At 37.2% G+C, this 14,112-nt stretch overlaps 1 protein-coding gene across 1 annotated transcript; it reads right to left on the bottom strand.

Annotated features, from left to right (window-relative positions):
- Nucleotides 1-34: 34 nt before the first annotated feature.
- Nucleotides 35-13,875, bottom strand: LOC118817491 (WD repeat-containing protein 88-like). Its single transcript, XM_036584230.1, has 11 exons — nucleotides 13,703-13,875; nucleotides 12,311-12,421; nucleotides 12,069-12,157; nucleotides 9,985-10,048; nucleotides 9,695-9,833; nucleotides 5,844-5,973; nucleotides 3,452-3,636; nucleotides 3,194-3,276; nucleotides 3,006-3,074; nucleotides 1,890-1,988; nucleotides 35-309 (listed from the first exon to the last, which is right to left on the bottom strand). The coding sequence occupies exons 1-11, from the start codon at nucleotides 13,790-13,792 to the stop codon at nucleotides 187-189; spliced, it is 1,182 nt and encodes a 393-aa protein (XP_036440123.1). The 5' UTR covers nucleotides 13,793-13,875; the 3' UTR covers nucleotides 35-186.
- Between the last annotated feature and the right edge of the window lie 237 nt (nucleotides 13,876-14,112).

Here is a 14,112-nt window from a genome sequence, read left to right as displayed (position 1 = left end):
GCTCAAATACGTTACAGCTGCGCATACTCCTCCGATATTCCCGTCACTGGTTCATTTTAGGCGTATAAATGATTTACGTACATAGATGTTGTATCTTATAATTCGTCTGAACCCTCGTGTTGCTGATGACACATTGTCACACGCCGTTTCCAGTAGGGGACAGTATGCTCTTTAGCCGAGACCCACTCAGAGGCACGGAGGAGCAGGCAGATATCTGTCTGGAGCCTTCAGTCGACAGAACACACATTTGGTGATCAAGCTGGTGTTCTCCAAGCGAGAGACAGAAAAAGATTTCCCACATTCTTCACACTGAAAAGCAACATTTCAATGCATCAGATTATGCATGTTTTCCATATAATGTTACAGATTATAATTTTCGAGAAACCTTCTCTCTCTTTCTCCCCTGTGAATGAATGCTACGGAAGTCCGTTTTTGCCACTGGAAAAACATCCATTTAGTAAGTCATAATAATGAAAAAGAATCTCACAATTATGACACAGCATCTCATAATTATGACTTACCATCTCATAATAATGAGATTCTAATAACTAAATAGCTATACTTAGTATCTATAATTATGACTTAGCATCTATGACTTAATGTCTCATAATTATGAGTTAGTATATCTCATAATAATGACTTACTATGTCATATTTATGACTTAGCATCTCATATTTATGACTTAGTATCTCATAATGACATCTCATAAATATACCTTACTTTCTCATAATTATGAGATTTTTTTTTTCATAATTATGAGATACTAAGTCGTAATTATGGAAACCATTCTCCTTATTATGACTTACTAAATGGCTATATATTTTTCAACAGGCTTCCTTAGAATGCAGTTTGCAAACAGGGTGGAAAAATTGAAGAGAAAATGTACTTAAGTGAAAGTCTTACTCAGTTAAAAGTGTAAGGAGGGATCCAAAACCATACTCAAACATAAAAAGTAAAAAGTAAAAGGAAATGTTTTAACAAATAAAAGAAAACTAGGTGTGTTTTGTGCCAAAAACAATTTAGCTTAGTTGTGGGCAGTTTTATTGTACGCTGAAATTAATTTGGTTAGCAGTTTTAATGAAAAAACGAAAGAATGGGCAGACACTAAAATATGATTAGCAAGCAAGAAAGAAAAAAAAAAAAGAAAAATCTGATGGTACTTTGAAGATTTAAATGAAAATGTAAAGAGTAAAAAATATTTTTTATCTCTTGGAAGGGTAATTGGGAGTACAAATAGAGTGAAAAATACTAAAATGCAAATCTTCCAAAATAATATTTAACTAAAGGAGTACTAAAGTCACTTACGCATTTTCCACCCCACTTCATACATAACCACGCTGATGATTTTGTAATTCACCTTTTTAAACTAATTTATTCCATAATTATCTACATAAAACCTTTCAAATCCATTTTGTCATTTTTATTTTTTATTATTTATTATTTAAAAATGCTCACTTTCCTTTACAGTGTGTTGAACGGACCACTAGAAATGGTCCAAAGTGACTTTGAAAAACATCAATTTCTATGAACTTCAATTAAACTTAAGAAAGTTTTCCTTTTGTGAAGTTGCCATTTTGGAGATATAAGGTTTTGTCATGACAGCGACAATCGTATCCAATACTGCCACCTCTTAATCTGCACACTCTTGTTTATTTTTGAATGTGTGTTTGTCTACAGGAATGGATGTGTGTGTCAGTGAGTTTGTGGCAGAACTCAGGTGTGGAAGTTTATGTGACTGTGACTAGAAGTGTAAGATTTCTATTTCTACTCCACATTTCTGTTTCTGTTGTCACCCACTGCATATTGCGAGTCACTAAAGAAAAATTCTTTGCCTGTGCAAACATAATTGCCCAGTAAAGCCTGATTCCGACTCTGATAGCCTGTAGTACCTTTAGGATTTGAAAGCCCGTTCCCTGAGCCCTCCTGGTCTCAATGACGGCTGGTATGTGTTCAGACTGCTCAATGTTCCACACACGTACTGTAGAATCCTAAAACACACACACAAACATACACATACACACACACACACACACACACTTCCAGTCAACACAAACTGAAACTGACAATGTGATGCTTCAGTTACTCTGTGATGCAGGATTCTTCCACACTACTCATATTCCAAACTTAAATCAAAGTGGAATGGCCAACATCCATCAACATGGAATAGTAGCATCTTTTGACACCTTCCATTCCTTTACTGTTCTTTATAATCTAGTTTCAAATTCATAAATCTCTACAAATAAACATTTGTTTAGAGAAGGGGTGTCCAATCTTCTCCACAAAGGGCTGGTGTGGATGCAGGTTTTCATTCCAACAAAGCAGGAGCACACATGGGCTATTCTCACAAATATGACAAATACTGGGATCCAACTTTTACTTTTACTTTTAAATTACTAAAACTTAATGTTTTCTTTTTTTGGATATATAAAAAATTATGCTTCACTGAATGATTAAACACAAATCTGAATGATTTAAATTACATTAAATTGAATTTTAGCAGCATGCCCTTTGTGACCAAATTCTCAATAGTGAAACACTGTAAGGTTTGAAGATAAATCTGTAAATGATGTTTTTCTATTCACAATCTGTATACTGTTGTCAGACTAAGTATGTTAAAGCGAAAAATTATAATATATATTTTACAAAATATAGTATTTAGCAATTTCTTCTCACTACCACAACACATTGACTGCAACTGAGTTTTTTTTTGCTTGCGCCACATAATATTTTGGTTCACATCCTTACAGTTTACAAGGAAACATTAAATAAAAGAGATTTAACAGTTAAAAGTAAAACAAACTCTTTTTTTTCATACTTAAAGAAAGTGAAAGGCTCAGACTAAGTGAATAAACAAACAGAATCAGATGTGCTGCTGCTTGCTTGGATTGAAAACATGCGGTCACACCAGCCCTTTGCAGAGAAGACTGTACAGCCCTGGTTTAGAGAAAGCAAAATCATTCAGCATTAAAATAATATTTATAATATGCTGATTATGAAGGTTTCACCTTTGAGGAAGAGACCACCCAGTTCTTATCTGCACTAATGTCAACGTCTGTCACCCAATCCAAATGGCCCTGAGTTTGAAAATTTAAAAAAATGATTAATAGGGACATGCAAAGCACCAATATGCAGTTTCACGGCAATCTGGTGAAATGATTCCTTTAGTGACAAGCAAAAAGACACTGCAGTTTACCTTCAGCACCAGGGTTTTACACAGTCCTTTCATGTCCCACAGTGTTAGGGTCCTGTCGTATGCACCAGACACCAGTACTGAAGCTGGAGATCAGATCATCTGAATGTTACTGGCCACCATGCATTGCAAGATCAGTAAACTTGTCCACATTTTTACCCTTTACAAATGAATGCTTCCACATTTTGTGGTTACTGACTGCCCACTCGCATTATATTTTGGTTCACAGTAGATGGGCTTTAAGCCAACACAGAGCAGTACCATCGTTGGAGAAGGCGCAGGAGCTGATGCTACCATCGTGACCCTTGCTGAGCTGTATTCCTCCCTTGGTGCGGTACGAACCAGTCTGAACGTCCCACAGATGCAGTGTCTGGTCCCACGATGCTGTGCACAAGTAATGGCCATTGCGAGTGAAACAGCAGCTTGAGATGACATTTTTGTGGGCACTGGGGGGATAAACGACAAGGGCTTAACTGACAGCTCTAAACTGACTCATAATTACACAGTTTTACACCTTTTTCCCTAATATAGCTGATTAGCTAGGACATGTTTCGTGTCTGACGTTTCCCACTTTAGTTCTGCATCTTTTAGGTTTAAGTACTGTTATTTTATTAATACTCAAGTATAAGTAAAAGTAGTCACATATACAAATCATGCTGTTGTCCCTAAAGACATAACTGAGCTAACTAATCTCATTGTGAAATAAACAATTTTGTAAAATGGCAGCGATAGTCATTAAATATACAAATTTAAGGAATAAAGTTATTCCGGTCATCCAAGATGACTGCCTCCTTAATGCTAACGGCTTTCAGCTATGCAGTCAAGTTTTGACTTCAATTTTTATAGATAACAAAGTTAAGTTTAACTGCGTCCTAAATCACATCAAGAAGTCACTGTAATCTTACTTAAAAACCAAACGCAGTTTGAGGCAAGTGATAATGATAGAATTTCATTATTATCAGCCTTTAGCAAACTAAAGGCTACACAGTGGGAGCATTCCTTTGTTCCCATCCAATTTTCCCAGAGTTCTACATTCCTTCAGTTCTGTAAATGATATGTAGATGGTCATGTCTAAAAATGTAAATTTAAGAAAACCAGGGGCAATGAGGGGTTGATTTTTCAATAGGAACGCACTGCACCAGCCCTCAGTTGGATAATCCTTAGTAAGCTATTTTGCTAGCTAACAAAAATCTGTACTGCCATTTTTTTCTGTTGTTGTGCTGTGGGCTATGTAGCCCATTGCTTGCTAACTAGCAAGTTAGCAGTGTAAAGTAACAAACGTACATCCCCAGACCTATAAGAGGGGAAAACAGGCCAGTGTTTTAATGCAGCAAATCAAGTACTATAATTTTGAAATATTAAGTAATGGACGCCATGGATGTTGCATCAAATAGCAAACATTTCTGGGCAAGTTCTGCCACTGAAGTCTGTTTTTATGTTGACTTCATCAGTTACGGAGCTAATATAGTAAAGGAGCCATCAAGGATAGCATCAAGGATTCTTCCAAGGGCAAATGGTGAGGGCATGCTGACAAGAGAATGTTAAAAACAATACTAAAATGGAAGATAGATGTTGTCACTGAGGATGTCCCCAGAGATTCCACTGTTAACACGAATGCAAATTTTGGTAATTTGGTAGTTTTGGAATTGCAATGTAAAAATCTATTTTAAAGCAGCATGTCCATACAGCTAATTTCAGACATTGCTTACTGAACTTACAATATTAGAATATATACGTTTGTAAATATACGGTCAATCTAATTTTTCATGTTAAGGAAACAGGATTGAGGCAACATGGACCTAAAACAGGGCTTATACAATTTTAATGAAGGAAAATACTGGGAATACATGACCATTTCCAGTATTAAAAAGAGAGAACACAGGGCCTGAGGACCACAGGGCCCTTATAAACATAACACTGTTTCCTAGAAATTTCAATGGGAAAATAAGAGGCCTTGTTAGGATGCCGGGAATATGGGGCAAAAGGGTCTGTGAACATAGAGACCAACAAACAGCTGGCAACAACAGAAAAATAAAGGCAATATAGCAGTTTTTTATATCAAATCTTTTAGCCAAACAAAGCAGTTATTCACTAAATGTATGTACGTTATATTCAGACTTCTCAAAAAACACATTACAAAGTTTGCAAGGCCAGCCAATTAGCTCACTGAGGCTAACCTAGCTAATGGCAAATGTATTCTGACTGAATAATCCGTTCCTCACCTCCTGCCCTTGTGCTGTGAGTGACGTAGGTTTGACGCACTTCTGAGTGCTAAGTGTTTCAGAGGGCATATTTAAAAAAAGTATTGAAAGGGTCCTCTGTACTTACAGAAAAGATTCTTGGTGAGACTTCCGTTATTTGCTAGCTACATTAGCTTGGTAGTAATAATTACTATGAGTATTACTATATAAAGTAATCTTATCTGCGAGTTTAAGCATATCTAAATACAGCCCACGCAGAGAAGAGAAACAATCATTACATGTCCATAACCACAGCAATAAATAACATACTGTGATGTACCAAACACTTGGTATGCTCTCCTTTTCTGCAGTACAGTAGCTGTAAAATGAGCCGCAGAAGATAATCATTCAAACGGAAGAGGATGGAGGAGCTGAGCAGTCCGAGCACAACTCATATAGAGTAATGTCTGTACCTGTTAATGGTCAGAGTGGTTTTGTGAGAGCAGAGGTCCCATAATTTAATGGATCTGTCTGCTGAGACGCTGGCCAAGTGCTGACTCTGAGCATCAAACTGACAGCTCATTACTGTGGACTTATGATGGCCTGTGAGATGGACAGAGAGATTTTGTTGGCTGTATTAATGAAATGAAAAAGTATGCTGAGTGTTTTTGACTTTTTATCTTTGAAAGTTTAAAAGCTATGCTTTTGAACTCTTAAAGATAAGAATAAATCAGGATCCAAAATTAAAAACAATTATTTGGGACACTGAAAAATTTTATGCAAAATTACAGCAACATGCTACACGTTACTGGGCAATACAGGCAAAATGTTTTTCACAATATAAACAGTACTGTGCAAAAGTCAGCAACCATCCTTGATTTATTTAATTTCCAGTTAAAAAGCCATTACGTACAAGATATTCATTTATATTTATTACCATTCAGTGTCAGGGAAAAAAGCAGCAAACATATACAGGAAACATGAAAAATTACACAGAAGCCTCAACAACTACATTTTTCAGTTTTTAGGGTGTCCAACATTTGTCTTTCTTACAACAATCAGTTTTTCAAATAAATCTGCAGGGACATTTTTCAACACCTCGAAAGGTTAGAGGTGTTGAAGTTGGTTGCATTTCCTGATTCTTATGATCCAAGTAATACCAAATTCAACCAATAATGTTGAGGTCTGAGTCAAGACTGGAGCTTGATCTTCTCCTTTCACTCAAAGATGAAATCTTTAGGTACTGTTTAACTGATAGTGACAGTTTTGGTGGTCTACCAGGGCTTGCACACTTGTTAGGACTACCATTTGCTTCATCTCCACCTAATGTATCAGAGTAGTAATTAGTCAGATTCCAAACCTTTGCTGCTAATACAGCTTTAGGAAATAATTTTTTCAAAAATATCGCAAATAAAAATTATTCAGAGAAAAAATAATTTGATAATTATTGTGGTCATTTTATATTTCAGGCCTAACAACTTTATCTCCAGTTTTTCTTGGCTTCACTCTTCATTTTCCGGTCACATTTCTCAACCATGCTGCTGTTTCTTTGCAAAGTGATTCTGTGCTCTATGTGGGTGTGCAATTCAGTAATATGTAGCCCCCTTGGCTATCATGCTGGCCTTACATTTACCCTACATGCTGTGTGATGGTCTGTAAGTATTGCCTATTTTGGAGTAAATAAAAAAGAAAAAATGAAGAAAGTTATCAACATTTAATACCCTAATATACTTATCATCACTATTGAGGAAAATTTTATCACTATATAAATGAATACTTCATTGGTTAGCCTAATGTGGCGTCCTCACCAGTACCACCATAAACACTGCACATTGGGCCTCATTTACCAAACAATCTTAAGAAGAGATTTCTTCTTAAAACCCACTTACGCAGTTTTCAAGAAGGTTCCAACATTCACCAGTGTTTTCTTATTTGGGATTTGTTCTTAGGTAAGAACAGAATCTACACACACACAAGAGCACAAAGGTGAGAACAGTTCTGTGGTTTAACACATCATGAATCTGACGTAGATTTTTTCTTAAGACCTTTCTCGAGAACAAATTTAAGAAAAAGTTTGTAAACCAAACTGTAGTTCCTCCCTTGTAGCCTTCAATTCTGTCTCTGCCTGGTTTTCCCCTGTTTGTATCATATGATCTCTGCCTGTTGCTACATTTAGAAGCCCAGGTGAGCTGAAATTCCTTCAAATCCAGCAGGTGTTTTGTTTTTTGTTTCATTTTCTCTGCCAAAACCACACAAGCAGTAATCCAGACAAGTGCAGAATCCTGTCCACAATGTTCCCCATACTTGGTGCAATGCTGAATCTTTGAGTGACTATTATCCTTTTGTTAACTGGATGAACATTACAGTGGGGGTATTACTGTCTGGTAAGAAAAGGTTATGAGGAGACATTCTCTCTGGAGAGTTTCACCATTCTGTTTAAGACTAGAAGGAAAAGGGAGAACAAGTGTTAAAGCTTCATCCAGAATCAAACACCGCAGCAGATTATAGTCTCGTGTTTTGTAGTTTAGTGCAGTGTTTTTCAAACTGTGGGTTAAAGTGTGGGGGCAAGTGTGCTGCGAGGACGCTGGACCAGCAAAATCTTTTTTTCCATGAGAGCAAGCTAGTGGGCTCTATCAGCACAAGGGGGTGATGTTAGATGGGGGTTAAACAACAGAACTTTAATCTTACAAGAATGCCATTATTCATGCTTGAATAACATTTTCTAGCCTATACTTTAACAGAATTATAAATGCAGGAAAGAAGTTGCAAACTAACACAATGGATAGGTGGAGAATCACATTGCTTTTTATTCAAAAAACAAGGTGCACTACCCTGTAAGCTACTTGACTACTTCGGAAGATTTATTTTAAACTGAGACTTTTTTTAACTGACCGAACACTGCATGCAAAAAAAGCAGACAAAACTCATCTCTAATCCTAATATATCTATGCTGGACATATAAAGGATATTTAATTGTACATTTTCATCTTCCTTATTGTCTACCATCCTGCTGCCTCTCATTTTGTTTTGTGTTTACTCATCATCCGAGCTTTCCTCATCCTCCCTCTCACATTCTTCACTTTATTTGTGGTATCTGTCATACTCTCTCGTTCCTCCTTATCTTGGTGGTCACTTCTTCTTTTGGTAAATGGCATTTAAAGCTGAAGTTATTGGTTGACTCAGAAAGAAAAAAGTGAGTAAGTGCTGCTGATTTGTGTTTTATTATTTCCTTCCAGTTCACGTGAGTTTCATGGGATTAGAGTAATATAGTGATATAATATAGTGATGATATTAATATTAAATAAAATATTTCAAAAAATAATAAAATGTATGAATGTGTTTAAAAGGTAAGAGCTGAATGGATTACATCTAAACATAGAATATGTTTTGTTGTTATTTTGTTATTTTTCTATTCCACAGTGCTAAGTATGTAACAGTGTTGACCTCACGCTTCATCTTTCATCATGATATGCTATTGCGCTTGTTAACGAAAAAAACAGTCACACATAAAAGTGGACTAAGAGTTTAAGGACATTTAGATAAGTATATGCCTTATTTTACTTAAAAAAATATTTGGTTAGGCTCAGGACAAACACTACTTCTACATGAGGGTGAAAAAGTTTGGGAACCCCTGGTGTAGTGGCCAGCACATCACGTCAGGTCGAATGAGGCTGCACTATGTAGTTTGTGGCAGTGACAATGAATAGCTTAGGTCCTCTTTACTTGTCGATACATAATGAGCATCCTTTATCTCACATACAGTATTAGACAATTAGGGCATTCCATCAAGTACATTTAACATGTCCTGGGATGCTGTGAGAGTGGAAGCTCGAAAAAAATATGAAGATTGGTTACATGTGATGTAGTACATTAGCCACACCCTCCCAGATTACTTGCTTTCATTTAGTCATCAGGGAGTCATTTAGTGGGGCAATACCCCACCAACCAAACGTCATGCCCTACTAAATCTTTTTATAAACACTTCTACAGTGGCAAAAAAAGAAACTAAACTACAGCTTGCTGTTCCCAGTTAAAGTCTACAGGTGGGTTGCATGCATCACATTAGCGGCATTTTAGGGACCTTTGGTGATTTGAACAGCTGAACAGAGAATATAGTGACCCAAAATAAGGTTGTAGCATATGTTCCAGTATTGTCTAAATAGCAGTAAGGTGTCTATTTATTTTATTTCTCTAGATTTGTACAGATTGCATCTGGAAGTTCAGCCATTGGTAATCATAATTTAAATATATACAATAAAAAATAACAAAGTTAATATAAATATAAACCACATCACCCAGGTCTAACTACGGTTAGTCACTCTACCTTGCATGTAATGCAGTCTCTGTCCTGTGTCAGCACAGTTGATGTAGAGGGCGTTCTCCATGTCTGAAGCTGAAGCCACATACTTCCCATCCCCCGACACACTGCATGACATCAACAAGCCACCTTGTGCTACTGTCCACTGAAAGCACAAACACATTCACAAAGACACACAAAGACTGTAGACTGTGCTTTTATCATTCCCTACCAATATTAAAGGGAGTCAAAGGAGAGATTAAGGAAAGAAATACAAAAGAAAGAATTTAATATGAATAGGGATTTGAATAATTCACCAGTATTCTTCCAGTCTCCAGGTCCCAGGCATTCATATTCTTATCCCAGGAGGATGTTATTACTCTGAGGGAGGCCAAAGACAAAGAGAAAAAGACGGGGGTTATATTATAAAGAATATCACACATTCTGAGTACCAAATACATAACAGGCAGGCAATAGGCAAGCATAATGCAATATAAATGTAATGTTACTGTAATTCGATGAGGTCATTTACACTCATAATCCAAGCTGAATAACTTAGGGTAGAATATATATTCCATTTTTATCTATATTACATTACATGACCAAGATTACCATCAGCATTTAGTTCAGTAATGAAAAGAGCACTGAGTGATATATTAATTAGTGGATGCTGTTCCAAAGAAACTGATTACAGCAGCAAAGAGGCACCCCACTGAGAGTGCTCTGCTTCCAGCGTTGCCTGGCAACAGCGTCCGTGGCAGCAGGGTGTGCAAACAAAGGGGTGTGCAATAAAAGACCCTGAAAGGGAGAGTGTAATTGGAGACCGTGCTGTGTGAGAGTGTGTATTTGTTAGTGGTGGAGACTCTCAATGACAGGACATTTTATTTAACAGCTAAATGGATATTAAATGCCTTAGGCTTGGCAGGGCTGTTACCATGTTGAGGTACTGACCATACGGTGCCTGAAGCATACTGTGTCTTTTTTCTCACAATCAAAGCTTATATCTTGTTTGCTGGTTTTGTTTTTTATATGTATGACCCCTTTTATTCCCTAAGCCATGTCACAGACATAGTACAGTACTGTGCTAAAGTCAGAGACCACCCTTCTTTTATTTCATTTCTATGTACGAGTTGTTCATTTTTCACAAGATATTTCTGAAAAGATTAGATATAAGATAATCGACTTGAATAAGAGAGGAGAAAGTTAAGGGAAAATAAGCGAAATAACAGGAGATTCCAAAACTGGAGTTCAAAAATTATTAAAAGATATAGAAAAACAACAGTGCAACATCAGATAAATTGTACTTTCATATTCATATCAAGCTCCACTGTTGCTTCAGATCTGAAAAAATCCACAGGTGCTTCTGTCCATCCTTCCACTGTGAGAACTCAACACTATGAGTCTGAAAGGATGTGTAGCTCTCAAGAAGCCATTATGGAGAAAAGAAAATAGACCAAAAAGACAATTTGCAGATAAAAAATAAAGTTGCTTGTGTTCTCAGAACTGAACTGACCACCCTAGTGTCTGGACCTCAACATCTTTGAATGTGTTTGGGATTACTTGGATTGTGAGCAGCCAAAAATGCTATCAACTTCTAAGACTGAAGGTGTGGAAAAATATGTCTGCAGATTTCTTTGAAACCAGTCTCCTGAAAAGAATGCAAAGCGGCAAAGTGTGGACACACTAAAAAAGTATAATAAATATATAAATGTTATATATAGGCTTCTGTGTACTTTTGCGTTAGATATATGCTTTCTGCTTTTTTCCTGACAATGAAAAATGACTGACTTGTACTTAATTCAATAAATGAAGGGTTGTCTCTGATTTTGCATGGTACTGTATATCTGCTGTTTCTCTAACACATGGTGGATCACCACAGGCAATAAATACAAAGCAATTCCCTGTGAAAAATAAAAAAACAGAAAACCACTGACTTGAAAAACATTGAAATGAGTGTATAGGTGCTGAAGCAACTGCCCATCGGTTTCTTTTTAAGTACAGGGAAGTGTATAGTAATACAGACACAGCAGATAGGGATAAAAACACTGGAATATTCCTTTAAGGGCCCTTTTTATATTCTCCTAAAAAGTCATAGTTGTTGAGAGAAGAGCTATGTTTGGAATTGCTCCCTATTAGACAAACAGTGCGCTATATAGTGTGTCAGCCAAGATGTAGTGTTATTCAATAAATCTTTTGCTTGTTTCATGAATGTTCTCCAGTCAGTTCACTATAACTCTATGTAGTGAACAGTGACTGAGATTAAAGAGTGAAGCATTCCAAACAAAGCTTAAGCTTTCTTGCCACAGCAGCATTTATGTGCTGGCTTATGCTCTTTGAAAAGGCTTGGCCAGCAGGTGGGATGTGCATATTACTTGTAACCTGCTTGTTTCTCCTCGCCTACCTGTTCTTTTCTGGGACCAAACAGCACCCAGTGATGGCCGCGGAGTGTCCTCCTTTCAGCACCATCAACTGAGCTCCTGTTTCCACATCCTACGAAAACAGTCAGGAGGAGTAAGCATAGAGGGAAAGTTTAAAAGCTAATTATGGAACATCATATTCAAAGCGTAAGGAAAGTGCAAAGAAAATCAAATGATATTTTTGTCATGTTAATTGTCAAACGTGTGATTCTTTGATTGCTCGCACCCAAAATATCGCAGTCTTGTCATGGGAGCCAGTGAGAAGTCGGGTGTCATTGAAGCAGAACTGGCAGCTGCTGACAGAATCAGTATGTCCCCTCAACACCTTTACAGGGATCTACATAAGAGACAGCACATCATCATAACCATAAGAGTGTGTGAAAGACGCTTTACGCTGTAATTATAGAGCTGTTAAACGAGGGCTGTTTAATAAACGTCTTCGTGTAGAACAGATTCATTTTATTGGCTTTTCATTTTCTCAGTGTTTAGCAATAAGTAGACGTGCAGTGTTAAAAGACTCATTAAAAGTGGAATTCTGACGATTTTTCAAAAGTTCTGCATAATTGAACAGTGAAGATGTAAACAGTCATTCAGAGCCTGAATTGTTCACAGTGGTGGTGATAGGAACCAGACGTCTGAAACATCTAATGCCTTTAAGCTCACAGAGCTTTGAGATAAGGTTTTAGCTTAAAGCATATTTTTAAAATCCATTCATGTCACAGACGTATATGCAGGGTGTTGTAAGGCAAAATAGCACCTAAAGATCAGATTTACCACAGTTCTATTATCATTAACATATAAAACTTAGATATATGCTCACTGGTCTTTTGGATAGTAAATAAATAGATATATTTGCAACAGAGACACCTGGTTCCTATCACCACCACTTTAAAGAAACTGGAGTCAAGAAGTTTCTCTACAATGCAACCTCTGCTGAAAAAAAAACAACTTAGAAACCATCTGATGGTGTCCAATAGTCAGGAATGGTATTTTGTGTTTTTTCTGATGGGTTGATATCACAGTGTAAAGGATTCTAATGGGATCTAAAGGTGTTCCACACGAAACTAGTTGTATAAAATGGCTATATTTGTGATGGTGACATTGCGACCCCTGGTTCCTATCATCGCCTCTGTAAAGAAAATCTAAGACAGTAAGTTCTCTAAAACGAAGCATCTGACATGAAAACAATATGAATTACTTTATTTACATGTTAGTAATTGAATTATTCCAAAACTCTGAAAAACTCTGAATTCTCCTTTAATAGTAAGTAAACTGTTTTAACATTGCAGGTATGCACAGGGTCAATAACTTTAATCTTGTTTTCCAGACTGATAAGTCACAACACAGTATCTGTCCCAGTATTACAGCTAGTGTGCAAGTAAACACAGGCAAATGTTCTTGTAATTGTTCAGTGAAGTGACAAAGAATGCCCTGCTGTACTGCAGCTAGCTAGTAGTGCAACTGCACTGTCTGAATGGCTGAAAAGGGAAATGCTCAGTTCTCAGTGGGACTCAAGAAAGTCACTTAACTAAGAGGTCCAGGACGTGTTCAGTTCATAAAGCGTGTAAGGCTACCAATACTAGCAGATAACTAGCCAACTGTGTTTGTTTGAACGAACCTGCGATAGAGCCTCATGCTCCCACAGTGAGGCGACTTCTTTTTCTGTTTTCTCCTCAGATACCGGCTCATCAAGCGCCAACGGATCCATTGTTTTCTTTGGACATTTCTATAGGAAGGTGTGGTGGTAGTCAACTACAACTTTTCCCTCAGTCAGATGAAGTGAACATCGTTAAAAACCCACCACCGGCAGCCGGTCCAGTCCGGTCAGTCTCTGAACTCGCTCTCCACAAGTTGTACTGAAGCTGCGGCGCGAACGTCAACAGTTTCCCTGACAACACATCGCTCGGGTGGCTGTGCTGAACGACAGCCGTTGACACGGCTAACTAGCTAGTTTAGTCATGCTAACCTAGAGGTGTTTATTTAATATGAAACAAACGTTACACAAGAAATCATTCTTCACTTTCAAGC

Source organism: Colossoma macropomum, unplaced genomic scaffold (genome assembly GCF_904425465.1).
Source record: "Colossoma macropomum unplaced genomic scaffold, Colossoma_macropomum, whole genome shotgun sequence".
NCBI lineage: Eukaryota > Metazoa > Chordata > Actinopteri > Characiformes > Serrasalmidae > Colossoma > Colossoma macropomum.
This window is presented reverse-complemented; position numbering and strand designations above follow the sequence as displayed.